General features: G+C 41.5%; 1 protein-coding gene across 26 annotated transcripts in view; it reads right to left on the bottom strand.

Moving 5' to 3' along the window:
• Window positions 1–27,621, bottom strand: part of MICAL3 (microtubule associated monooxygenase, calponin and LIM domain containing 3) — a 173,574-nt gene that overhangs the window by 36,139 nt on the left and 109,814 nt on the right. For 17 of the 26 annotated variants that reach the window (XM_084206569.1, XM_084206570.1, XM_084206568.1 and 14 more), the window contains 5 exons: window positions 11,205–11,400; window positions 6,793–7,019; window positions 5,576–5,665; window positions 2,361–2,498; window positions 119–181 (listed from right to left, as the gene is read on the bottom strand). In XM_084206569.1, coding sequence (XP_084062695.1) covers window positions 119–181; window positions 2,361–2,498; window positions 5,576–5,665; window positions 6,793–7,019; window positions 11,205–11,400 — 714 coding nt within the window. Of the gene's footprint in view, window positions 1–118; window positions 182–2,360; window positions 2,499–3,569; window positions 3,681–5,542; window positions 5,666–6,792; window positions 7,020–11,204; window positions 11,401–27,621 lie in introns of those variants that run through there. The other 9 variants (XM_084206574.1, XM_084206573.1, XM_084206571.1 and 6 more) reach the window with 5 other exon arrangements.

A 27,621-nucleotide genomic window follows, 5' to 3' on the forward strand; every position in this document is an offset into this window, starting at 1 on the left:
GCAGTAGCGACAGGGCCGCAAGTTCCAGGGTTAAAGGACCAGCTCAGCTGCTGAAGGCACGGAGAAGAGAGGGGCAGGGTTATTGTGCATTGGAATACATAGAACATCACCAAACTACCTCCAGGGACCGTCTCCAGCCACGCCTGTACCGCCTCATGGCGTACGGAGGGAAGGTCGGATGCTGAATTTAAAAAACAATAAATTGTAAGAAGTCAAAATTAGACCAGCAGTCAGCATCTAAAACAGAAGAGTGACAGAGGGAAATTTTTCAGTAGCAAATACAGGAATAAAACCTATGAAATTTTAATCACCCGATTCCAGGCTTGAGAATTAAATTGAGATAACACACAAATCTCAAGGGCCTAATGTTCCTTTGGGATCTGTAATGTTAGAGGAAATATTCCTGTGTGGCACAGTGAGAATACCACATCTGACCAGCAGGCTGCTGCCACCGTGCTCCCCTGGGAACTCTGCAGAGGAGGGAAACTGAGAGAAGGAAGAGCTGAGCCATGAGAGAGGGGTCCCACATGTCCCAGAATCGTGCTGCCCAGCAGAGGAAGGAGAGCTCCCCAAGCAGAATGAGAGGGATTTCTGGGAGCTGTGACACTGTCCCAGGCTGTCACATCAAACCTTATCACTGCTGCTGCCAATGGGCTCTCCAAACATCTCTGATCACAGAATACAGCTCCTCAGCCAGGAACAGTCTGTCTCTTGAACTCAGGTTGAAAACTTACAGATTGCCACAAACAGATGTTGGCAATGGCCTTTAACGTACCCAAACTGCTGATAACACCTGCACACACCTCTGCCATATGACAGAGCAATAGGAGCAGCTAACTATACATCAAGATAGTCCTAGGCTGGCCCATTTTCAGGGAACAGAAAGGAAATACTGACTCCCTTCCCAAAGGGATTTGGAAAGACCACAAAGTCAATTTTGGAATGATCATGTGTTGCTGGTAACTTTAACAGCCCCCCATAGAAAAGTAAGAATTGAACTCATGACCTTCAGATTATGAGAATAAAATACAAATTAAAATAAAAATCTGGAAACTAGAGCGACACAGACCCCCCAAGTAGAAGCACAAGTAACCTTAATTGTCGTAAACTTAAGAAACATTGTAAACATTTTTTACTTAGTGCTTTTTGAACATCAATCAACCACTCTAGCAATACTGAAAGTTAGAGAGTTGGACTCAGCCTATTTCTGTGGCTGTAGTGGGAACAAAATACCCATCTCTTATTTGTACAGAGCTGATTTCACACCAGAAAAACCCAGTGCATTCTACAAACTACAAATATAAGTATAGCCAAGCTGACCTGGAATTGTGTATCAAGCTAGACCAGGATTTAAAAAGCCCCTATACCAAACATCTAAAACTGTAAGGAAAAGATAACTCTCTGGAATAGAATGGAATCAAATATCATGAGGTAGAGCTCTGGATTTTTAACCTAATTTCATTTTTTCTGTGAAAGACTGCCCTTCTCACAGCAGATATACTCCCTCTATAATTGTGTCACCGTGGTTGCAGACTGAGAGAAGACCGCTGCTCATCAGCTGCATGGCAAACTTTGATTTAAGCCCACAGATAAAGCACTTATGACATACTTACCTTAAGACACGCTGTAACACGGCCTAGAACAAGGTCAGCAGGGACTGCTGGAAGGTGCTCACATGAGATCTAGACTATCAGCATTTTCCCCCTCCAAAGTTTGCCTTTGAGTAACTGACAGCTTGCACATTCAAGGTAGATACAAATCTTAAAATCAAATCTTAAATCAAATGTCAAATCTTAAACACAGGGAGTGTCACACCCACCACTGATCAGATGTGCAAGCCCTTTGACTCCCATCATTTCCTGCTAAAACCAGATGCAGTTACATACTTAGAAAAGAAGCAGAAGAGAAACACACTCGATACAGAAGCTGACCCTGTTCAGTCTTTGCTCAAGCAGCTACACAACACAGTCCCTCAGCTTTCCCTAAAAAGTGTCGTTTTCCCTGCCACAAAAAGCACAGAACTACTACTATTAGCATCCCTAGTCAGTTACAGAGGGCTGATTGCCAGCACTACCCAAATTGTGCGGGGTGAGGATAAATGCTATGGATTCAAAGCAGGCAGACAAACAGGCCAGAAGTCACACTGTCACGGAGCTGAGAAAGCAGCAGTTCTAAACAGACACTGACCTGAAAAGCAAAATGTTTAACCAAGTGTAATTTCAGTGCAATTTGAAAACAGTTCCTGTCAATCACTGCTGCCCCTGCTGAAGTCACTGGTCTTGAAGGGTGCAGAAGCAACAGAGTTAAACAGCTGCAGCTGGGATCCAGGAACTGATGGTGTGGGGCTTGGGGGAGATTACCTCTGGAGGTGGAGGACTTTGAGGCTGAGACCATTTTTTCCTCCTCCTCTTTCTCACGGATGTGTGTCCAGTGCACATCTGCCAGGATCTCCAGAGGATCAACCGGATTTACAATCTGCTGCAGCCTAAGGTTTCCAGCTAGCAGGAGGAGGGCATGGCATAACAGGTTGTAGGCAGGGTGTATGAAGGGCAGGGAGGAAAAGATGGGAGAACAGTGGAAAGGAAAGGTAGCACATCATAGGAAAGGAAATAAGAAAAGAAAATATTATTGGCTAAGGTCAGTTTGCAAGACAGACAGAAAAAGCTCAGCACTGTGTGCGCACGCATCCACCAATCCAGCTCCTCACGCCTCCCATCCAAGCTGAGTAACGCCATTCCAAGGGCAGAGGGATGCCATTAAAGCATCATCAGAAATCATGTCTATTGCAAGAAGCTTTGCTGAAATGAAAGAAGTTCTCTGGGTGCCCAACAGAATGTGGTATGTAAATACCCATTTAGCAGAAATTCCCAGCTCCTTCAGCCTATTCGTTATGATTATTGCCAAAGATGTCTTGCTGTTAAAGGTGAGGAACAATCTCCACCTGACTGATGCCCCAAGACAAAAGGCTTTGCATTTCCTACTATTGGGCTAGGCATTTCTTTCTAGTCTGGGTACAGACTGTGTGAATTAAATAACATGATGGATCTGAGAGTTTCATGTGTGTGGATTCACGTGTGCACACATGGGCACACGCTAATTTTAGCACCTAAAACCATTTTGTTTACTCCAGGCTCTTTTGTACTGACTTGTTCAAAGGGAGAACTTTTTTTCTGAAGGGTAACAGCATTTTGGTTGTGACTTAACAGCTCCCCAGAAGGGAATTGCTGTCACACAAATTATTCTGTTTAAGAGAAATAGCATTACCCTTCAATTACCTGCCTACACAAAGCTCAGCTACTTATGGAATGTCAAAGGGAACAATGGGCACCTTAAGCAATTGATGAGCTTATTTAACTTCTGCAGAACACCTGCCCTGGGAGCACTTACTCTGAGGTATTAAATTTATACACCCTGTCTCTATTGCTGTCTGCTCTGGTTCTGTAACTCGGGCTTCATTTATCCATAATAAAATAACTGGTTCTGCAGGGGACAGGTGTCACCTGTACACTGTCTGCAGGAGTGGTCTTCAAAAGCAAACATCTCAGCCTGAAAGGAAAATGCCCACTTACTTTTTAAAGTAGGAAGTCAATTTCCACAACAACTGGATAACCACTGAGTAGGGCAAAGCACTGTTGCAGCAGTTTAGAACCTCAAAAGCAGTTAGATTTTCATATGGTGCTCTAATGTTTGAAGGAAACAAGACACATTAGCAGCATTTAAAGCTTGCACTCATTATTTCCTGCTGTCTCATTTTAACAAGTTCCTCTCTCCCAGCCATGTTTTTCCCAGACATGACAAAGCATTTGGGATTTCCATTTCAGGAATGACTATGTGTGAGATTTGGCATTAAAACCGCAGAAGAAACAGGCAGAAGGAACTGCAGGAAGGACAGAATCAGCAGATGGTCATTAACGGGAAAGGGGCTCAGAGGCACAAACCCAAATGCAGAGCAGGATTCACAATGTAGCCCAGGATTCTGCAGCTTTATCTCTCTGTTGCCTCACCAGAGTGTTGTTGTATCAATTACACAACCACGAGGGCTACCAGAGGCGCTGGCCATCCTGCAGGGACAGGAGCCCGGGCTGTCCTCGCTCCGTCCCGAAGCGCTCGCATGCAGCCCCCAGGATGAGTAGAGTTAGCGCTTGCACCAACACACACAGGTCTGTGTTAAAAGGTTTAGGTTTGCCAGCAGGGGCTGAGAGGTACAGAGTCACTCAGCAAGGCTTGGAAAGAGAAGGTCCCACATGATCTGCATGTTTTCAAGTGGATTGCTCTGGGATTTAGACCACTGTAACCTACACACCTTTAGTTTTTCCACAGAGGTTTGAGCCTGTCCTGTCCCTCTCCATTTTTCCAATAAATAATGAGCAGCACAGCCAGACATGAAGGGCTGCTGCTTGGCCTAGAGGCAAACCTAACACTTCTTTAATGTCTAAGTGCTTGAGAATTTCAAACAACACGTGGCACAGCCTTTCCTCAGGGCTGCCTGCTAAGCTTTGCAGGAAGCTGAGCATTAATTGCACTTAGATTTGGAGTGGTAGCTTTCCTCCATTTCCACTGCAGCAGCAGCACTTTATAAGCTGTGGGCAAGTTCAACATTTTCACTTTATTGGCTCAATGTTTTCACTTTATTGGAGTAAGGAGCCACCTGCAAACCAACTCTTTAAGAGTCAGGTCTGAAGCACGCTGGCAACTGCAACAGGGGGAACTTCTTCAGGTATGCCCTTCAGCCACCTTACTAATACTTCTCATTCTTATCACAGAAAAGTTAGATGGCAAAAAAGTTATAATGCTTCTTCCATTTTTTTTCTCTCTTGGAAAAAAAAAAGTTGGAAGCTAAGCTACTGTTATTACAACCATCAGCTGTAAAATATGCTGTTTGATTACTGCATATGCCCCCTTACATGCAGGAAGGCACTTGGATTTTCCTCTTATATATTCTGACTCTGATGAACTATTGAGGGAATAAGGGGTTAACAAGCTATTGGGACCATGTGTTACAAAAAAACCAAAAATAAACTGCAAGAGAATGCATCATGGAAAATGACACAACCAGTTAGATTTGAATGTCTGATTAATTTTATGACCATTATGTAACTGTTTGAAGAATCTTGAGGGATTGCTGTAGCTTGATTAGTTTCCTTCCAGACTCTCCCCACAGACAGACACACACACAGAGGACAACAAAAAAAGCAACTTTGCTGACACAAGCAGTCTAAAGGCAGTACTTCTGATGTGTCCCATGTGTCTGAGATAATGCACAGGTGCAAGTAGTCTGTGTGTGTAGAACAAATCTGATACTCCTTATTAGATGGAAGTCACTGCTCATGCAAATTACAGCAGCAAAATTGTTCAGGTTTTCTATAAATGCTGAGGTACTTGGCAGCTTTATCACTTTCCTAAAACCAGTGGCAACGACAGATCTGATCTATGGCACTTGAACCAGGAGATGAACAAGGGCTACTGAATCAGTTTTGAGGGAGCTGGTAACACAGTGAAATAAAACACAGAAAGTCTTCATGTGGGACCTGCTCTTTAATACCTTCCCCTGGAAGTGGAGACAGTGCATGGGTACCTTTATGTGTACCCGAGTCCTCTTCATCTGAGAGACGTTGAAGCCAGAGGCCTTGCTGCAGCTCTCTCTCCCAAGGGTTATACTCCCCCTCTACAGCAGAGGGAAGCACACATCCACATTTAGCACCAGGCACACGTGTACACACACAAGCCATGGAGAGACGGAAAGAGAGAAAGAGAGAGGACAGGATCAGGAAGAGAGACTGCCTGGAAACGCTGCAGCTCCCCGTGCTCCCGCTGTGCTCCAAGTGCCTGGCAGGAAAACTGCTCAAATGAAACAACACCGGTCCAAGAACACCACTGCTCAGCAGGCTGAACACACAACATGCATGTTGCCATACTCATAAAGAAGTCTTGGTTTCCACAGACTTTATTCATGGACATTCAGCTCCTAGGTTGAGAAGGTAGCCAAGGAGCCTGCTGAGCTCATCAACGACACTGCCACTAAGACTCAACACACTGGACCTCTGCTGGCAGTAGGCAGCCAAAGACCTTTACAGAAAAGCTCTTTGGAGTCTACAAGTCTCCTCAAAAAGGAAATGTGAGTATAAAGACAAAGACAAGAGCAGTGAGAAATTTGGCATGGTGGTGAAACACTGGAAACATGTCTATTCTGAGCACAAACTTTGCATTTTGATGACTGAGACAAACACAGGGGAAGGAGTCTTTCCCTAAGGTTTTCCACAGAAATCTTTCAAAGCTAAAATGGGAACTACCTGAACTCCCATCAAAACCATCTTTTGACTTGGGAGAGCTACAGGCACCTTCTTGTGCAATGCCCTGCTGACAGTGACAGGGCACTACCCCTCAGTGAGGCACTCAAACTTGAAACACTGCAATCACAATGCTTCCAGTTCCTGCTGTCAGAGAACAAAGGGCACATTCAAATCTAATTCCAAATAATTATAAAAACCAACCATAAGCCAATACAGCAGCACAAGGCTGTGAATTGACATGCTGGCATGGTGTATGGGAAGCATGTTGTGTGAGTACTAGTACTCTAAACTATCCTGTGGGCAAAGTCCTGCAAAGTCCTGCAGAATCCAGAATGAACCACCTCGAGCTTCCCTTGACAATAACTCCCTCAAAAATGAGAGCAACAAAGAAGTGAAAGAAGAAGTAAAGTTTTCCAAGGCAAATCTTTCTTATCCTGCAAGGCAAATACTCTAATCATTTTTCCCTGCTGACTAGCAGAAAGAAAGGATGAACCAAGCGAACCTTCACTTGACTCCTCATCTTCTTCCTCTTCATATTCTTCCTCCTCATCATCATATTTGTACTCAATCTCATGATTTTGCTCAGCCTCAATCTCTTCTTCACTCTTTCCCTTCAGGAGGGCGTGGATACGCACAGCCTCTTTCCATGGCACACCACCCAGGTCTGAAGGGGGTTGCTGTTCATCATCTTCCTCTTCATCCTCCTCCTCCATCTCAGATTCTGAACTACTGTAAGGTTTTAGAAAAAAAAAAAAAAAGATCATATTGCTAATAATAAATAATAACATTCAAGAATATGAAGTCAATGTTTTCTTGATCAGTCTTAGATCACTAACAAATCATTTCAACACACAGAAACCTAAAATATAACGCTGATTTTCAGCTTTCAGTGTTTCATAGGCTTTTTAGAGACAGCATCACCTGCAGGCTGCAGTATGGTCCTTGCCTTCCTTTTAAAGGAGGAGAGGCAGCAGAAAAGTGCCTCTGAAGCCAAGTCCAAATATTTGTGCAGCATTTATTGTTACAGTTCAAGACAATTGAATACAACAGAAAGAAACTTCTGTGATATGAATTTTCTTCATATCACATTGCTCTTGATAAATTGGTGCAGGAGTTCTTCACAGCACAGAATGTAGAAGGCCATGACTTTGGATACAGCAGCTACTGCTAAGATACCTAAGATAATTTTGGCACTTACTGCTGTGAACCAGAGCAGTCTTTGGGAGTAGAAAGAATACAAAACACATCAGGCAAAGGATACAGCATGTGAACTAAGGAGACATGCAGGAAAAAAACCAAAAAATCCTCACTTTTCTGCATCACAGACAGAAATATGTATCCAATTAAGTACACAGTGTACATGACGGCAAGAAACTGTAGGAAGCAGTGCAAAGATAATTACAATAATGAGATTATTATTCCCACAGCAAAGTCTCAACTATGCAAAGCAATAAATCATTAGTGCCTTTCAGGAGTCACCTCTGTTTAATTCTAACAGTTCCTAAGCATATGCAGCAGGGGCAGGAAATGTAACCACTCATTCAGTGACATTTAATCTAGCTCACTCTTACATACCAGACTACCTGGAGGGACTGAGGAGAAAGATTTGTCACTGGAAAATGAATGAGGACTACAACACACTCACAGATCCTCCCTGCAGGGTAAAAAGGTGCTCCAGCTTTGTTTTATCTGAATAGACCATTGTCATAACAAAACTGCATTTATTAGAGCAACTGTTGGATACTTCCCCTATAAATCTTAAAAGGCCCAATTCATCTGACTGAAGGAGAAAGCTGTTTGAGAATAATTAAATTTGGGTGAATAATCTGAGAATAGTATTTCTGCTGCTTCCTTATGCCCACTATCACTGGCTTTGGCAGAACCCATTCCATATAGACAATGAAAGGGAAAATCAAAAAGTTGAAAGTAACAAAGCTTACACTTCATCTAAGTCTATAAAATACAACTTGCACAGTTGTACTATTTACATAATTTTATTAATCTACTAGTCTGACAGCCTATTTTTGATAGCAAAGCTAATAAGGGAAACCCTTTGTTCATGCTCTGATTGTCAAACACTTCTGTCCATAGGCTCTTAGATTCTTCTCACTGGTCTGCATACAAACAACTTTATTTTGCTCAAATTACAAGCCACTTTTTCACAGCATAAACTCAATAGCTATTTTTAACATGCTGCCTGATTTTCACATGTGAAATACTGAACACAAACATTGTTGGCAAGCCATGGAGACCAGAGCATACTCCAAAGGCTTTATGCAGACATTGTCACAGAGATAAAAACTGATGTTCCCCTTCTCCCTGATTTACTTTCCCACCCTTTGGCATGGAAATAAACCTGACAGGTGCTGCATGCTGGGGGCTTGGTGTGCTGTCAATAAGGTTTACTGCTGCTCAAATTGTTGCCATGGCTGCTGAACAGGATGAGCTGCTGCTCTTCCACCAGCCAGCTTATCGCATGGAGGAGTGACGACACAAATTCTTCACCACACAGCTCACTTCACCTTCTTTGGCTTTTATTTATCACTTGGCTTTTGTTTGACCTTTGAATACTGAGAAATGAGAAGCTGAAAGACAGCAGTGAGAGATGGCCTGGTATAGTGAGCATTCCTTTCAGCATGGAAACCCTGTGCTATACGAATTCATTCCACAGCTGAAATTTTATTTTTCTATAAAGCAGAAATCAAAGACCAAGGTAGGTTGCTCTATAAGCAGTTGAGTATCTCATTAGAAAAAGGTGTATGTACAGATTTAGTGCTGAGGAGACGAACTGAAACTTAAACTGTGGCAATGAATCTCTTCCCTTGCCATAAAGACCTATATAGAAGAAGCTGTCCCATGACACTCCTTTGAAAGGCCATGGGATATGACACCAAACTGGAGATGGCCCACTGGGGGTTATTGCAACTTAAAGGCAATCAATAAGGCATATAAATGCTTCCCACACCTCAGACTAGTGTGTAGTCTGGGTTCAGTTGCTTAATTGATACTTTTTCTTATTGAAAATTAAGTAAGATTAACTCTCTTTTGAAAAACTATACTTTGAATGCTGTTTCCCATAAACTTTCTCGGCAGTGTGTGCGTGATAGGAAGCTGTGCACCAAAATGTGAGGTGTCTGCCTGATTTCTGTCTGCCACCTAAGTGAACCCTGAGAGCCCAACCCATCCTTTGTAAGACAGGGAGGGAACAGAGAGTTCCCCATCTCCTCCGCCTCCTCCTAACCCTGCAGCACTGCACCACGACAGTGAAGATGATTAAATCAGGGCTTTGGTTGGCTTGTTGCAGGAGACAAAACTTTTTTTTATTTTTGTTACTGAAAAAGTAGTCAGACTTCTTCCCTTTTTTTTCTTCTTTGCAGTTTTTCTGTCTTTGCAGTCTATCCATGGAGTGGATACAGCTGGACAGAGGATACCCAATAGCTAAACCTCCTAGAAAATTCTCCCTCTGCTCTCTCTGATATTTGGCCCACACAGCCTTGTCCATTTTCTGAGTAAACTGCTTCCATATTTGGATTTGGAACCTAAATTCTCCCAGGTAAAACTGACAGGGAATTTGATGTATTTCCTCTTTTCTCCTTATGACAGAATGTGAGTTGCCCATGCTGGTTCTCACATGGAAAATGATACAATGCAGTCTATTACAGACAGAAATATTCATACTGATAACATGTTAAAGGGATGAATGTAGGACAAAAAGAACTAAATGTAACACCCTACAAAACAAAAACCAAATTTGCTAACCTAATAGTGTACTCCCCTCAATCTCCAGAATCTCACACAACACCTCTTGGTGATAATCAGCTTCATACCAAAATGCCAAAACTGCACTTTTTAAACTAATTCTTGGCCTTTGTAAGTTTTTTTGCCATTTATTGAGCAGGCCTATTGTGTCCTGATTTATTGAAATCAAGACAAAGAGTAGCAACAGTCAATAGCTCTACACTTTGGTTTTAGAGGTAGAAACATAAAGCAGTAAAAAGCCCTGATCATCCATGCTTATATTCTCATAGTTGATATAATTCCTAAACCTGAGCAAGTAACTAAAGGAAGGATGAGTTAAGAAAATATCTCCCAAAAATAGGCCAAGATTATTCAATTTCTCATACAGACCTATATCTGCAGGCAATTCATACACAGAATATGTAAGATTCAGGAAACAAACAACAGCCTTTTCTGAGTTTATTTCAAGACTACTGAAGAGACTCAGAGATGAAAAGGAAAGGGCTGCTATTGCTACAAAGACAAGTAGGTGAGAAACTGTATTAAGAGACCAAGACTCTGCAAAAGTGTGTGATTGACTATAAAGTTCATGAGCATTCTTCCTCAAGGATTTCCTCTCAATGATTCTTGCAAAAACTGTTTCCATTAGCTCTACCTGCATGGATGTGGATCCTGGTGTGCTTGCACAGAATTTTGCATATAAAAAGAAATTAATGAAGGTACAACACATTTTTCAACAGCCCCAGCTATTGCTTCCCATTAATACCTCTCAGGCATTGCACCAGCATTCAGTCAGGATTACATGTGTGTCAAGCCTAAATCTTGAAACCAAACATGGTTTTCAATTGCAATGCAAAGCATACAGAAAAGAAGGTAACTTTTGAACCCCCTTCCATTTGAATGCATGTTCTGTTTGCTCAAAGGACTCACCTTTGATACAATTGAAAAATTAAATTTAAAAATCCCCTCCCATTTAGAACTTAATCTCATGGTATTACAGTGCTATAGGTGTCTTCTGACAGTAGTGAACTACTGAGAACAGAAAGTACAAGATGAAAAATCTGTGTCTCAAAACCTTTAGAAAGCGCAACACGGTAAATAGTTAAAGAAAAAGAAATGGCTGGCAAAGCCAGCTGGGATGGGTGCAGAAAAAGCTGCTGGGCCACGTGTGCTGACCTGCTGGGCACATCCTCTTCTGTCCCTTTGTCCAGCACGCTGCTCAGGTTGTGCTCGGCCAGCGTCTCCTCGGGGACCTCCTCCAGCTCCTCCTCGCGCTGCAGCGACAGCCGGTAGTTCTCCAGCTCGATGCGCTCCGGGGTGCCCCGCAGCCGCTTGGCCAGGCTGGGCTCCTCCAGCCCGTTCACACTGGGACCTGAGGACAAGCCAGGCAATAAACAACAAATGCAGCAGTCAGAAATTCACCTTTTTGAGAGAACTGAGCAATGGGGAGAAAAGGGGCACGAGGCAGAGGGAGGTAAATAAAGCGAGAGAATACCTTACGTCATTATCCTGTTCGCCACTACTGGGAGGCCAGACTGCAAAAGGGAATCTTAGTGGTTTTGGCTAATAGATGCTAAAAAGAATGTTAAATGTCCTAGCTGAGAGAGGAAATAGGGCCATTTTAGCTGCAAAAACTAGAGATGCAATGAAGCCTCTGTGGGGAAGGCCTGGGCACAGGCTGGATGTATTCTCTGAGTCACAGAAGGAATGCTACGGGGCGACCCTGCTGTGTGTTACAATTGGCACCAGCCAAGGGAAATCTACAGAGTTAAGGTGCAAGACAATATTGTTACCACTTAAAGATGATGGAAGGAATGAAAAAGGCCGAAATTTCAAACTTTTAGTAGACTTGAATTGATTTATTTTTCAATCAGAATTTGTAATGAAATGAATCACAGGGACAAATCTCAGAGAGACATTTCCAAGCAAAAATCCCAGAAATCCCCAAAAATTGTAAGGATATGTGAACCAGACAGTTGTAGAAAAGTACTGAGAAGCTTCATTCACAGTAGCACTCAGTGAATTTTATTCTATCCTGCTGTCATCCACTTATTTTTTAAATTGCAATATTTTAGCTTGAATACCACACCACTGTTGACCCCTTACCCATATTTCCATGCTTTTGTTTTGCTTTGCTAAAGAAGCCATGCCTTCTTCTCACTAAAGATAAGCTCTTCAGTGCTCTGATCATTCCCTAGGTCTCTGCACCTGTCCCAGTTTGGATTAATCTTTCCAGGACCTGGGGGATTAAAAGTGAACGTGGCTTTCCAGATGAGGCCTTATCAGTGTAACACACAGCCCTGCCACAAATCTCTCATCTGATACATGCTGAAAACACACCTGCCTATTTATATGTCACATAATACTGGTGACTTTTATGATGTCTAGATCTCTCTCCTTCTTTGCTTTCAACTGATAAGCACTTTGTTGGTAGCCAAAATTCTCAATATCTTCTTAGTGCATGACCTGGGTACTTTCCACTATTACATTGCTAAGTTTAATCTTACAGTTGGCAACATTTTGCTGTTCTTAGTGAATGATGTGCCTGTCCTCCTCTGCATTGATGAGGATTTGAAACTTTAATTCAGCCCTGAATTTCATTAGCAGATTTTTTCCTTGGGTTTTGTTTTTGGCTGGTAACCTTAATGACAGTATTACAAAGATCAGTCCTCAGATCACTTTTAGGGACACTGCATAGTCAGCATGTGACATCCAGCCCCCTGATTTCCTCCTTTAATAAAGGCTCTCATCTAATTTAGCCCAACTTCTTAGCTACTCACACTTCATGTACTACTCCCCCATTTTATCCAGTTCCAATAATTATTTCCATGTGTCAGCATTCCTGTGCTTTGCTCAAGTCCAGACTGTTCAAATGCACTACAATTTCCCTCATGGAGGTATCAGTTGTCAATAAAAGCTGTCAAGCCAGTCCAGCAGAGTCTCTGGTGAGCCCATGCCACATTTTATAGCACTTACCTGCATGAGGTCAAAGGACATCCCTTGCAGAACTAGCAGGTTTTAGTTATTCCTTAAAAGCTGTTACACCTACTGTTTAACTGACATATACTTGTTCAGATCATTTTTTAAAGTTTTTTATTTGTTTTGTTTTCTTTTTAGTTTATCTGCAGGACATATTTTTGTTACCCACTGGTCCATAGTATTTCCTGTATGAGATAATCAAAGTACATCAGGACAGTTTGATTTAATCACAAATTGTTACCACAAAGCTCACCATTTCATTTTACACTTCTCCCACTCTTCTGAGACAAAGACTATTTGCTCCATTGCATTAGTCCTCATTTCCCAATCCTACTGCACACTGACTCTTGCTCCATATCTATCTCGATTTACTATACACAAAATTGCATTTTATGTCAGCACCATCTTCACTATGAACACACTTCTGCTTTCCCTTACCTTGCTTTTACTTATATGCCTACAAAACAGAGCTCTTTGCTTTGCTCTCCTTTGCAAAGTCTAACCCAGCAGGAGCTTTGGCAACCTTTACTTTATCCTCACACATTTTAACCTCCAAGACAGGTTTTGTTTCCTTTCTTCATCCTCTGTAGTTTCTCACTTTATTCCTAGCAGTTTTTGGATTTTTTTTCCAGGACAGTTACTCAGTACCACCTTCATATTTCACATAAAATGACACAGGTCTTTACATAATTACTGGCATCTATTTCCAATCCCCGTCCTCAGAGATAAAATCTTGAAGACAACTGCCAGAAGTGTTTTTTCTCTCTTCCTTAGTATGATTTAACCCTTCCATGATGTGGGCAAGTGGCTGCCATGCCTTTAGCTGGAACTCCAGAGCTTCTTCATGGTATAAACAAATAAGCTTGGTCAGGTGGCAACGCTGCCTTGCATTTCCAGGGATACTGTGGTCTCCACCATTTCCTGCTGCTAAGCCTTCTGTTGTGCTTTGGTTTGCAAAGTTTAGTGGAACTGAACTGCCTTTTTCACTGGGATTCACTCTTTTTAATTCTCTCTCTCTGGTGATACCAACTCAGCCAAATTTATTTATTATGTTCCCAACCCTGAGTTCACAGTACCAGGGGAGCTGACCTCGAATTTTGCTCCGCCACTTTGGCTGACAGCAGAAAAAATAGGACTCTGGGTAACCTAGTAACACCAAGGTCAGGGAAAACAAACAAGGAATATATTAAAATAATGATTGAAAAAAAAAAAAGGTTTTGTACTACTCAGAACTTTTTATACACATGGAGTCATCAGCAAGGCTCAGCTACTTTAACAGGAGTGTCTTTCCACAAGCTGTTTTTAACTTACTCTCTTCTGATGCAAACCCTGACATAGCTGCAAGGTTCACAATAAAAAGAATTCTGAAAACCAAAGAACAAGAACTTTTATCTGAAAACCAAAGAACAAGAACTTTATCTGTCTGAAATTATTTCACCCCTTTTGTTTTCCAACCATCTTAGGGGCTTTTTGTCAGCCTTTTCAAAGAAAAAAAACAAACAAAAAACCAAAACAACCAAACCCAAACAAACAAATAATTGCCATATAATTAAATTAAATTAAATGGAGCAGAGTTCTTTAAAAAAAGGCTGTTTCAATATTCCAATATCTACTGTGGGGAGAAAGACTGGCAGCAACCACTGCTAGGTAGAGAAGGACTGAAAATCAAGCTGACATATGTTTAAGTGCATTTCATGAACATATATGATCCTTCAGGTAAGTTTTTCAAAGCATCACTGCCCTTCTCATCACAAAGACCCAGAGTAACTGGGACACAGAGACTGAAACAAATCCTGCTACAGCACAAACAGTAAGTGGGAGTGGGAGTGATTCAATGCAACCGTGTTAAAAAAATCTTAAAAGATAGAAAATCAACCTGAACTTTAATGCAAAAGGATGTGGTCAAGCCAAGATGTCCTGTGAACTTGACAAGCACTCCATGCCTCAAAATCTCAAAGTAGAAAGGGCACTCCCAGCACTTTCTCTTATTAATTTATATATCCATATACTTGAGATGCAAAAGTGGTCATCACATCTCTCCAGTCTGCCAAGAAAACAGCTCTGCATCAGAGAATATAATACAGAAACTCCACTGACTACAAGTTTAAGCATGGGATTTCTAGGAATTTGCACTACACAAATTATTTAGTTTATTTCACATATTAGTTTTATTTCTAAAAGATATCTGTTTCTACAAGATGCCATTTTAGCATTTGCATTTAGCAAATCTGGCTGTCTGCAAAGCCACTGTCCAACTTATTAACCAATATGAAACAAGAGAAATGCCACTGACAGCCATGAACCATGAAGTTATCAACTATCAGAAGGAAAAGCGCTGCACTTCACAAACTTATAAAAGTCAGTGTGAGACACAGGCATCACTGAAGTGTTCAGATGATGGACAATTCTCCCATTTTATACTCTAAAGTGCAGTTCCTGTAGACCCAAAGTCCCTCTGGAGGGGAAAGCTGCCTCTCTTTAATCAATACACTGGATCCCCCACCCAGCCAGCACCTGACCTTCCACTTGGTCCCAGCCTCTGGGCCCACAGAGAGAAAAGTCAGCAACCACTCACAGGTGAGGAAAAAGGCTCCCATGGCTGCACCAGCCAGCAAGAAAAGCTGTGTTACTACCCAGAGAGGGGAGCTACCTCAAAGCCAAGTGTAGCTTCTTGAACAATCAACTGATCAGCTAAAAATCCACAAACAACATCCAAAATAGGACACATTTTAAAATCTGACTCTTTGGAAGAGTCAGTGGGCCATGAACATTACACAGATCATCTGAAGGGAGCTGTTTTTCTTAACAGGACAGCCTGCTTAGCTGCTGCATGAAAGCTGCCAGAGCCCTTAATTTATCTCAGCTTTGACAGAGCTTGCCTCCTGAAATGATAAGTGTCTGATCAGAGATAACATTTGTAACAGAACTGCTCCTTGCCTGCATGAGTGTGTCCTATTCCAGCAACTCTGGCAATTCCTGGAAGGCTTGAGAAGCTCCTCTTAAGACAGGATCCCATCTCAACTAACCTCCAGATCTGTAAAATCTACCCATTATTCCCACAGGCTTGATGAAATCCTGCCAAGGTTTCTCCTTGACACAATATTTCCATGCTGAAGATGCAGGAGAGAACTGGGAATCTGAGAACAATGAATTCTTCCCAAAGGGAAAACACCTGTCTATTTTACTAGAAGCTGTTTTTCAATTACCATGCAGTACCTCTAGACTTGCTTTTCTTAGCTTGCTATCTTAATATCTGACTAAGGTGCATGTCATCTCTTGTCCAGCATTTTGCACAGACTTAGCAGTGGCCTTGGGGAATTATGTAAATTCAAATAATGGAGTCTACTTTGAAACACATGCAAAAGGGGGAAGGAATTAATACACACAGGAAAATCTTCATTATGGATTTCCCAAAGCTTGTGGTTTTGTGGTTCATGTGAAACACTGTACCTGTTTGTTTCCACTTGTCTTTTCCAAACACTTCAATTACTTCTACCTCCACACAATTGTTTGAGAACTGTGTCAGATAAAACAAACCCTATAGAAACAGCAGCATATTGCCTGTGACCAAGTACTGAAAAGGAAGATAGGAACTTTTCCAGGGGTGTTAAAAAGTGATGCATTGAGCTCTGAGTTTGAAATGCTGGAAGTCCTCATATTCCCTTGCAATTAATTTCTAAGAAATACCTTTTGGGGTAAGGGTTCTGAAGTGTGCTATCATTTCAGTAAACATTATTATCACTGAGGTCTATACCTCAAAGGTATAGACTCAAAGGAGAAGGCAGCAAACGAGATCCAGCAGTATTCTTATCTTCTCATTTTTCATCTGTGTTCATATCACACTGAGTTTCAGAATTTTTCCTAGAAGTTTCACCCTCACCCACTTGAGTTCTACTAACTGCTTGTTTGTATTCCAACTCCACTTCTCATCCAAGGGCCTCAAAAGGCTTTACAAGTACTAGCACACTAAAACAAACCTATTTTGGAAGTAGGTAAGTACTGTAGAGGCACTGCACAAGTCCAGACACAGAGATTAAATACCAGCAAGGCAATCTCACAACAGTCTGGTGGCAGTGCCAAAAACAGGATCCAGAGTGCTCAAAGCCAAGCACTTCACTCTCAACTTCAAGTCAAGAAAAAACACTTTTGATGTAAGGAAGTGCCCAGCATTGTGCATAATAAAAAAAGGAAATCTTGGTGTTGAGGCTCATTGTTAGATGCTGCACACATTCAAACAGTAAGTCAATTAAGACATTCCATTTAAATAAGTGCAACTGATTTCTTCTGAAATCCTTTCCTTAATAATCTCAAAAATTATTATCTAAACACTGTTAAAAATTTCTGTACAGCACAGCAACACATACATAAACCATGTCCATGGCAATTCTGAACTGACTGCAGAAGGGTGTCAAACAAAATGGATTTTTTAAGGGTTAGTAAGAAATTCAACGTTTTAAATCTGGATTCATCTGCCCTTTTACATTTGTCTTATCTTTTAGGAAATTCCTCCAGGAAACCCCTGGCAAGAGCCCAACAGACGTGCTGCATTCTTGTCAGTGCTTCTTTGCACAGCCTCACATCCCGAGCTGCAGAACCGCACATTTCCTGGTAGGAGGCCCTGAATCTGGATAAGCACATCCTCAAAGGCAAAAGGAGCAGTGCAACACCTCCACAAACAGACACAAGAACAAATTTATTTGAATCTAAATACTTCCTAGTATCCTGGTTTGGGCTGGGATAGAGTTAATTTTCTCCCTGGTAGCTGGTACCATGTTTTGGGTTTGGTGTGATGTAACATTGGTGACAGGCTGATGTTTTGGCTGTTGCTAAGCAGAGCTTACCCCGAGTCAAGGACTTTGCAGCATCTCATGCTCTGCCAGTGAGCAGGTGCACAAAAGGCTGGGAGGGAGCTGACCCCAAATGGCCAAAGGGATATTCCATCCACAAAATGTCATGGCCAGAGCACACAAACTGGGGAGCTGGCCAGGAGGGACTGATAGCTTCTCAGGGATCAGCTGGGAGTCAGGCAGTGGGTGGTGAGCAAACTGCATTGTGCATCAGTTGTTCTCTGGGGTTGTTCCTCTCATTCCTTCCTTTTCATTACAATTATTGTTATTGTTATTTACTGTATTTGCTGCGATGCCCTGATGAAGGCAGGAATGGTGCATCTGACTCCATGTTCTCAGAAGGCTGATTTATTACTTTATAATACTATATTATATTAAAGAATACTATACTAAAAAATACAGAAAAGATACTTACTGAATGCTAAAAAGATAATAATGAAAACTTGTGACTCTTTCCAGAGTCCTGACACAGCTTGGACCAGACTGGCCAATGAGAAAAAACAACTCACACCAGAATCCAATGGAACAATCACCTGTGGGTGAACAATCTCCAACCCCATTCCACATGAGCACAACACAGGAGAAGCAAATGAGATAAGAATTGCTTTCCTTTTCTCTGAGGCCTCTCAGCTTCCCAGGAGAAAAATCCTGGGCGAAGGGATTTTTTCAGAGAATGTAAATGCCACAGTTATTATTATAATATTTTACTTTGTTTCAGTTATCAAGCTGTTCTTATCTGAACCCACCCATTTTACTTTCTGATTCTGCTCCCCACAGCTGTGTAGTACTTCACTGCCAGCTGGGATTAAACCATCCCAAACAGCCATCAATGTCAATGTCACTTTGATACAATGCCTCAACTTTCTCTCTCACTATGGTAGGGTGTTGCAAACCCTCAGGAAGCCTAAATTACTCAGCTGTACTATGAAGCCATTACACCTTGAGTTTTCTGATATTTCCCATTTGATCCATAACACATTCTGCTAAATATAAAAGGCCTGAACTCAAAGAGGACAGGATAATAAGAAAGTCTACTCATAAGCAAGATACCCAGCATTCAAAATGTGCTCAAACCTGAAGATAGCCCTCCTGAAATCGTTCTGCAATGCACATGTACCAATCCTAACAGTAAATACTAACTAAGCTTTCTAGAAGATGAATTCTGCTGAGTCAAAGCTCTCGGGAATTGCAAATACAAACTGGCCTATGCTGGACCTGATCAATAAAACTGTCCTTAAACTGACAAGCAACCAACATTCTCAAGACCTCTGCTACCATGTCAGACTCCATCCTCACACCATCAGACTAGAAATTCTCCCCAGGAAATTGGGGACCTAAACAGGGAAATGGGGAAATTAAGCTGTACAGAGAGAAAGGTGTTTAATCAAAAAAACATCTGGTGCACAAGTACCCAGTAGAGTTATCAAAGAACCACTTCTGGTGCTGGCCAAGATGTTTTACAGCATGAATTCAGCAGCACATGAAATAAAAATCAGTGAGATGTCGATATCTACTGGTCCCCTAAGCAATGAAGAGCAGAAAGCCCCCCCAGACCACTACAATGTGTATAGGAACAGCTGACAGATAAAATACTCGAGGGATTCTGAAACAGGCAGCCCAGAAACAAAGACATGAAGGTCTAAGTCCTCCTCCACACATTCCACAACATCTAGCTAGAATTAAGTTCTCCATTCTCAGATACCATCTGTAAATGTGGAAGCTTGTTCTCTTCATAATAGTGAACATTAATAGGACTGACTAATGAAATTGAAAACTCACACATTTGTCTTATGAGTGTTGCAATGCTTTGCCCCACTACCCCCCCTCCCCTATTTTCATTAAAACAGACTTCTGGAATTCCCCAAAACAGTTGCTTACTCCATCAGTAGGGCTGAGTTTAGAACCAGCTGGCAATTGCATTGATCTGACCTTTCTCTGGTTTTGGTGGAAGCAACCAGAAGTGAATATAATTAGTCAGTTTAAGATCAAGGTCATCTGTAATTTATACTTATGTCTTGGAAACAAATAGAAATTCATCTACCTCACAGTATAAGTTATGTTTGAGGAACAGTGTTCCCCATATGCAGATGCATGAAGTAGCAGCATTATGTAATGAAGGTCAGGAGTTCAGTATGTGGTTTAACAATACAGAAAAGTTGCCTTCCTTACAGCAGAGGTATAGAATCATCCAGGAGTATGGCTATTTTTGATTCCTGGAAAGCGGCCAGCGTTGTCACTGGTGGGTGGAGAAGAGAATCAGGGGAAAGGAGGTATTAGGTCACCTAATCCAAGCCCCAGGGAACACTGTTAAGCTCAATATTCCTTATTACATCTCTTCTGGCAAGAAAATTTTTATGTTTGCACAGAATTAACTTTTACTGCTGCCCAAACAGGTTTCCAGTCCTAGAGATACAATATAAGTTATGTAGGGATTTTTAGCCTGTTAACCACTCAGGAATATTGGTAAATCAGTAACTTATTACCAGTCATGCTCCATTTTCCTGGTATCATCCAGGATGTCAGAGCTCTCCCTGGTATTTAGATCAGCTCTATCATATGTTGCCTGGCCTCATTTCCATTCTCTGAAAGAAGCTGAGTGTGGGAAGGCTGAAGAGGATAAAATAACATTACTCTGCAGGCATAAATTTTGTTCTGGAAGCTATTCAAGGTATGGTACCTCAAAGAACCACCTGGGTTCTTGATGAGGCACATCCAGGGACTGGCAGGGAGAAAAAAGAAAAGAAAAGACCACACTAGATTTTAGAACCACCATGACCTTGGCTAATGAGGTTCCCCACTTTTTGAGAGAAGCATTCTCTTTATTTTTGTTAAGTAACTTAAAAATTAATATTTAAGACTGATTGTCCAGTTATGATCCAAACAGTGACCCCTTTTATGTTGTTACAAAGAAAGCCTCTGCTATCTTATCTACTACATAACATTGGTATCATTTATTCATGGTGGCATCGACCTCTTGCCACAATCCCCCTGCAATCTCCCATTTCACTGCGAGGATCAGAGTGGTGATGTCTGATCACAACATGCAAATCACACCAAGCCAAACCAAAGTTATTTCCACCTAAAAGCAGGAGTGGAATCTTCACTGGCAAGCGCTACAAGCTCGAATCACAGAAGGCAAAGGCAGGGACCAGGAGGATGAAGAAGTCTCCGATGCAGGAGAAGGTTTGGAGAAGGACTCAAGAAGCTCAACATGACCTGTCAACACACACTCACATGTCCTGAGCTGCACCAAAGCCCTGTGGGCTGCAGGGCAAGTGGGGGATTCTGCCCCTCTGCCCTGGTGAGACCCCACCTGAGCACTGCCTCCAGCCCTGGGGGCCCCAACATAAGGAGGACCTGGAGTGAGTCCAGAGATGCCACAAAGGAGATTAGAGGGATGAAACATTTCTCCTGTGAGGAAAGGCAGAGAGAGTTGAGGTTGCTCAGCCTGCAGAAGTCTCTGTGGAGGCCTTGGTCAGTACCTAAGGGGGCCAGCAAGAACACTGAGGATCGAGTTTTTACAAGGGCATGGGGCAGTAAAACAATGGAGAATGACTTGAAACTGAAAGAGGGTAGGTTTAGATTGGATATCAGGAAGAAATTCTTTACTGTGAGGGAGCACTGGAACAGATTGCCCAAAGAGGTGGATGCCCCACCCCTGGAGGTGTTCAAAGTCAGGCTGGACAAGACTTTGAGCCACTTGGTCTAGTGGAAAGTGTCCCTGTCAAGGGCAAGGGGTTGAAACAGAAAGGTCCCTTCGAACCCAAACCATTCTATGATTCATTCTATGAATCCTTCAGTACAAATTTTGCTTATTTTTTATAGAAACTGGCACTTCTAGTTCCACATGGGACAATGGACAGTATTTTGATCATTAAAGAACAACCCATCAGAAACCTGAAATTTTATCATGCATAATAAAAGTGGGAAATGTAATGTTTCCAGGCTCCTGTTCAATTTGTGATCAGATTTAAACCACCACCTGTGAACAGCTATCTTCTTTCTCTTTACTGAGTTAATAACCAGTAAACTGAGGCAATGTCCTAGAGATTTCCATCATCACTGAATCTCAGAATACATTTACATACTAAGCATGTCTCTACCCAATTTCTACCATTTGTGTCAAGATTATCAGGTGCTGCACATGGAACAGGCTGAAATCTTAGGCTGGCAGATACAGCAAAATATAGTGGGGAGTACCTGCCACAAGTAAAAAGATCCACATACTCCAAAAAGGTTCAACAGCTGCTCCCTCATTCTGTTGCACAATTTTCTATTATCTACACTTATACCACATACTCTTGTGTAAATGTTACAAAGCAATTGAATATTCCCAGCAATCCAGAGCTTCACACCTAAGTGGAATTGTTTTGCTAAAACTAGGGAAATTGTTGTAATTATATATGTAGATAGTTATATTAAAAATCTGGCAGAGTTCCAGGAAGCAAGCTTCCAAACGACTTATTACTGATTAAAAATAGTTTACACATCAGTTCTGATGTGTTTTCACATCAGCCTGGAAGTATTTAAAACATCTCTTGGGTATAAAAATCCTATTTTTAAACACTTCTACCCTCAAGCCATCAGATAAACGTCTATAACGGCAGAAAGGAGGATTATAAAATTTTCCTAAAAAAGCAAACACAGCCTTCCGGGATGACAGCAAACATGAGAAATGTCAGACTAAACATACATTTTTGAGAGCAGATGTAAGCAACTAAACAGGGCACAGAAGTGCCATCTCATCCTTAAAGAGCATCTGCCCAGTTTTGTCCAGAAAGCTCAAGCTAAACTCCATGTTGTAAGGATCAGCTCAGCTAATTCACCTTCCTCCATAAATACACATCAAAAAAGCAGGAGAATAGCTTTGATGTTGACTCTGGATTAACTGCTCCTTTCCCAGAGATTATTACTATTTGTTTTGGTTTTGTGGCTTTTTGTTTTGTTATTTTTGGTTTGGGTGGTGTTTGTTTTGTGGTTTTTTGTTTGTTTTTGTCTGGTCGATTTTTTAAATTTGGTTTTCTCCCATTACTTCTTGCATTTTAAGATACATCACCAACTACATATCTTAATAAATTACACTGCTGATCACAAGCAGGTGGTAAAACTATAACTTCCTTGTTTTAATTTGTATTAATTTTTATTCACTCATTATTTTAGAAGTACCTTCTTACACTTTTACATCCTTGTTACAGAACACACAAGAGAAGAACCACAGGCACAGAAACAAAAAGTGTGAGGTATCTGTGTAGACTTAAAAGAGAATTGAGGTGAGGGTTGTCTCTCCTACCACTACTGCTACTCCAAGATTTAGCTGAAAACATGGCTCCCTGTATTGGTACAGCAAGGAAGTCTGATTTCTACTCTGATGGGGGCAATCTCTAGAATGCACCTCCTTTCATCCTTTTTTTTTTTCTTCTCAATTAATGAAGCAAACATTTGATTTCTGGAGAGCATATATGCAGCAGCAGAGTTAGGAGGACAGTGGAGGCTGTTGGAGTGGTACATCAAAATGACATTTCTAGCTCATGCACCAGCATATGAAGTTTTACACTGAATGCTCATGGCTCCTCCTCAGAACTGAAGGCCCATCTTAACCTCAAAACTGGCACAGCTTAACACAGTAATGAAAAACCACAGGCAATTTCAAAGGCATAAAGCAATTGTCTCCCCCCAAAGAAGGAAATTTTACACAGACCAGAACTGGTTTGTGGTTGTAGTTCTATGATCCTACCATTTATTTTACTCTGGCCAAATATCATTCACAATTGAACTTTCCAAAATCATCAGCTATAACAAGCTTTTAGCTGCAGATGGTGGAGTAGGAAGCAGGAGAAGCATGTGAGGAAAAACTGCAGAACGAGTCCATAATGTAGACTAACTCATTGTATTTCTGAGACCAGGAAAATGCAGCTCAGAACTATGATCCAGGTCTGTTTGTCATGGTGAGAACATCACAGAACAGGCTCTTAAGGGTCTTGAGGAAGGCAGGTGTGCAGTCCTCAGAAAGACAACAGTCCAGCTAGAACATGAGAGGCAGGATTTGGCTACAAAACATAGCATTTACTCATTTTCTGTCTTTTCATCGCACCAAAACATCCCACCACACAGCAGATCTACACCAAGCAGAGGAACCACAGCCTGTCAAGACTTTTATCTGTCCCTGCTCTCCCATGGGTGTGACTGCCTTGGTCACAGAGCATGACAAAGACCTCTGGCCTGCAGCAAGACACACAAAACAACCTCAAGACACCAAACTCTGTGAAGCCACACTGCTGAGAGCACATCTATCCAAAGTCAGCTTGCCAAGGCAGTAGAATACCTAGCAAGGAGGTGCCCAGCAGGTCGTGCTGTCTGTGCAATGTGTGCCCTGCACTCCAAGCAAACCACAACATAACAGCAAAATGTAAAATAAACACCACAGAAAGAACCTGAAAAGTAATACCTGGCAGTGACAGATGGCACATGCCACAGAGCTCCCCAAATAGTTTTTGTATTTGAGCTTGCTAGATCTATTCATTCCACTGTCCCCCAGTTCTGTACCCCCTGCAGCATCCCTCACCTGGAACCAGTGGAGGGACAAGGGGGAGGACAAAGAAAAACTCAGAAACCTGAAGTTTGTTTGGAATTTATTCCCTTGAACATTTCACACAGTTGAACAAAAAAATATCTCAATTTCACAGCAACAGGGAAACCATGTGTTACATAATTCAGAGACACACACACACACCCAAAACAAAAGCAGGTTAAAAACAACTGCATAAATCAAAGTTTTCAAAGGGACTATACAGCGGAGACATGAAGCCTTTCTGAGCACTAAATCATCTCACTTGAACATTATCTGTCACTGAACTTATTTTATGCACAATCCCCTCCTTTTCTCTGAGGGGAGCAACCTCAAAATAGTATTACTCAGATTCCACTTTAAAAAAAAACCAGACATTTTAATTCTGCAATTAAAAAAAAAAAAATCCAACTCTTTCACACAAACTTAATACTATTTTTCTAAGACACAAAAACATTCAATGAAGCTCTTAAAGTGCCCAGAAAAATTCATATCACCCTTAAGAATATACACATACAAACAACAAATATTCCAGTGGCACAAGTCTACAGGTCTGAAAGCTAGAGAGAGAGAGGAGGAGTTGGGAGCCCAGTAACTCCCAAGAAAAAGTGTTCTTAGCAGGATCCAGTCATGAGTACAAACTCAGCACATTGTTGTTTTGTACATCCTTCTCAGTCCTCAAAACATTTTTCAGGATTTTTCAGTGAAACTCCATCAGGTCAGTTGCATCTACTACTCTTAAGAACAAAACCTTCCCACCGCATCTTTTCCTTTCCCAATTTTCTGGGCTTCAAATTGCCAATCCTTTAGCATTCTCCTTTCCTTTATGCCAAAGCCACCCAAATCCTGATAAGAACACTGAAAAGGAACAGGATGGACTGGGAACAGTCAAGCACTTATCCTAACAGATTCCTGGCTTCTTACTGAGAGATGATTCACTGGGCACTGAACCCTGGTTCTGATCAGGCAACCTGTACACTCTCCTCAGCTTCCAAAAACACAGGGTCTGGTTCTTAAGTCTGTATTTTCAAAGTTTCAGAGAGAAGTCAATCTTCCATCAGATCTCTCTGCAGTTGTGTGATACCCCAAAAAAGGGTTCAGAATCCTGTGCCATCCTGTGCCTGAACACACCACCATGGATTCTCCAAACACAACAGACAATATTCAAGGCACGCTAGCAGAGGAAATAGCTTTCATCCCAGTTTGGTGGTGCATCCTGAAATATGAGTGTTTTCCTTTTTCTTTTTTATTTTTGGCAGGGAAAAGAGTGGGATATATTTGTAAACCTTCATTCGTTCAAAATGAAGCTGTCTCAAACAGAATGTCATGTCACAGAATTTGTTTGCTGTTATCTTCCATAATTTAATGTTTAAACTAAACCAAATCAAAACAAGAACAAAACCCAAAGGTGAATAGTAATGAAAAGAAGTGACCAAGTAGAGGATTTCATCATGATGTTTGTTTGCACAGCAAACAAAGCAGTACTGCTTTGAGCTAAATAATTTTCACAAGTAAGGCATGTTCAATGTATGCAGAACAGTGAAGAGGCAATGCTTCTGAACAATAGAGGCAATGTTTATGAACAAGAAGCTTATTCCTAAACAGAAATATATATATGTGTTTTGTCAGGCACAAAATTGAATTGTGTGCAAATAATATTGGATGCATTCAAAAATACTTGTACAGACACTTAAGATCCTTTTCCAAACGTGGCTCAGATAATTTACTTTAAAGGACATGCCACTTAGAGGAAACAGCCACTCTTTCCCAGCTCTCCAGGTCAGCAAAAGAACTTCCTCATGTATATTGCTTGCTATATACAACAGCACTTGTTCAAGGGTCTCCTGTGAAGGGCTTTGCTCTGAATATTTCTCCCTGAAAACCATTAAGGCACATCCATAGGAGGATTTTAACTTTGCAGACTGCATACCTATTACCATAAATACTATGTATTTATGTGATATTAAAGCACAAGTCTTAGTACCTCTAATTTGTAATGCACTTTAGTTTTTCACACTATTGCTTATGTTTGATTTCTTAATCTTTCCCAGGTCAAGTAACTAAAGCAAAAGATCTCATGACCTGCCTTTTATTGCTGTACAAGTATGAGTTTCCCTAGGCAGTCTTTCCTTTATCAACTTCCTATTGCTGATAGGGACAGAAATGCATTGTTGTGAAAACATGAGCCTGAAATGGGAAATATTTTACAACAAAACATTGCTGGCTAACATCACCCCAAGGAGCATATCATAAAGCTGACAGGGGTAAAGACTGTTCCAAGTCCATCTGTCAAGAAAGAGCTGAAAATTTGGAAACACTCTTACAGACCTTTAGAACGAACAGAAGAACAGCATTTGCATTAAAAGCACATTAAACCATATAAAGTACTGTAAATTATATTAAAAAAAAATTCCAAGACACAGCAGTTACAGATTATCAAAGGGAGAGACAGTTGAAAAGCAAAAGTTTTTTTGTTCAGTTGTTTTTTTTTTTTTTTCTTGGCAATAGCAGCATTTTGGCACAAAGGCAAATGCAGAAGATAGAGAAAAACAGGCAGGCAAGGTACAGAGAAAGTTACAGAATCTACAACAAGCATGCCACAGTTCAGCAGGACCAAAAGCACAGTAAGAGCTGTCCCCAACTTCCCTTTCCCAGAGAGAATGGCAGCCACTGCTCAAAGCTTGTTGCCACTTCCCCCACTGAAGGGTCCCATTTTGGCCATCACCTCCCCTGGGAGCAGCAGGGCAGAAGCCACAAAGGCTCTGTGCAAACCCCTCACAAAAAGGGTGATTCCAGCTGAGTGAGTGGTGAACAAACCTCAGCCTGCTGATCACTGTGCCCTGCACCCATCACTCTACAAGGGACAGACAGAACTCACTCCATGCCACCCAGGCAGGGACTGACATCTTTAGCAAGGTTAATCCGTGCCAAACAGGTTAGTGACAGCACAAGAATGGTCACAACAAGCCCTATCTCACCTCATCTGACTAAACCTGCTGAAGGCTATTCTGTGGTTGGATATATTTTAAGCATTAAGCTGGCTAAAAAAGGTTTGGTGGTATAGCAAAGGGGGAAGTGAATGTAGGGAGAGAACCCATGCAATTTACATCCATTTGGGATTTCATGGCGACTACTAAAAAGCAGGCATTGCATGAGTCACCATAAAGCCCCCTGAAAAAAGCACTTTTGGTAACTCAGGGTT

Source organism: Fringilla coelebs, assembly GCF_963513975.1.
Source record: "Fringilla coelebs genome assembly, chromosome: 5".
NCBI lineage: Eukaryota > Metazoa > Chordata > Aves > Passeriformes > Fringillidae > Fringilla > Fringilla coelebs.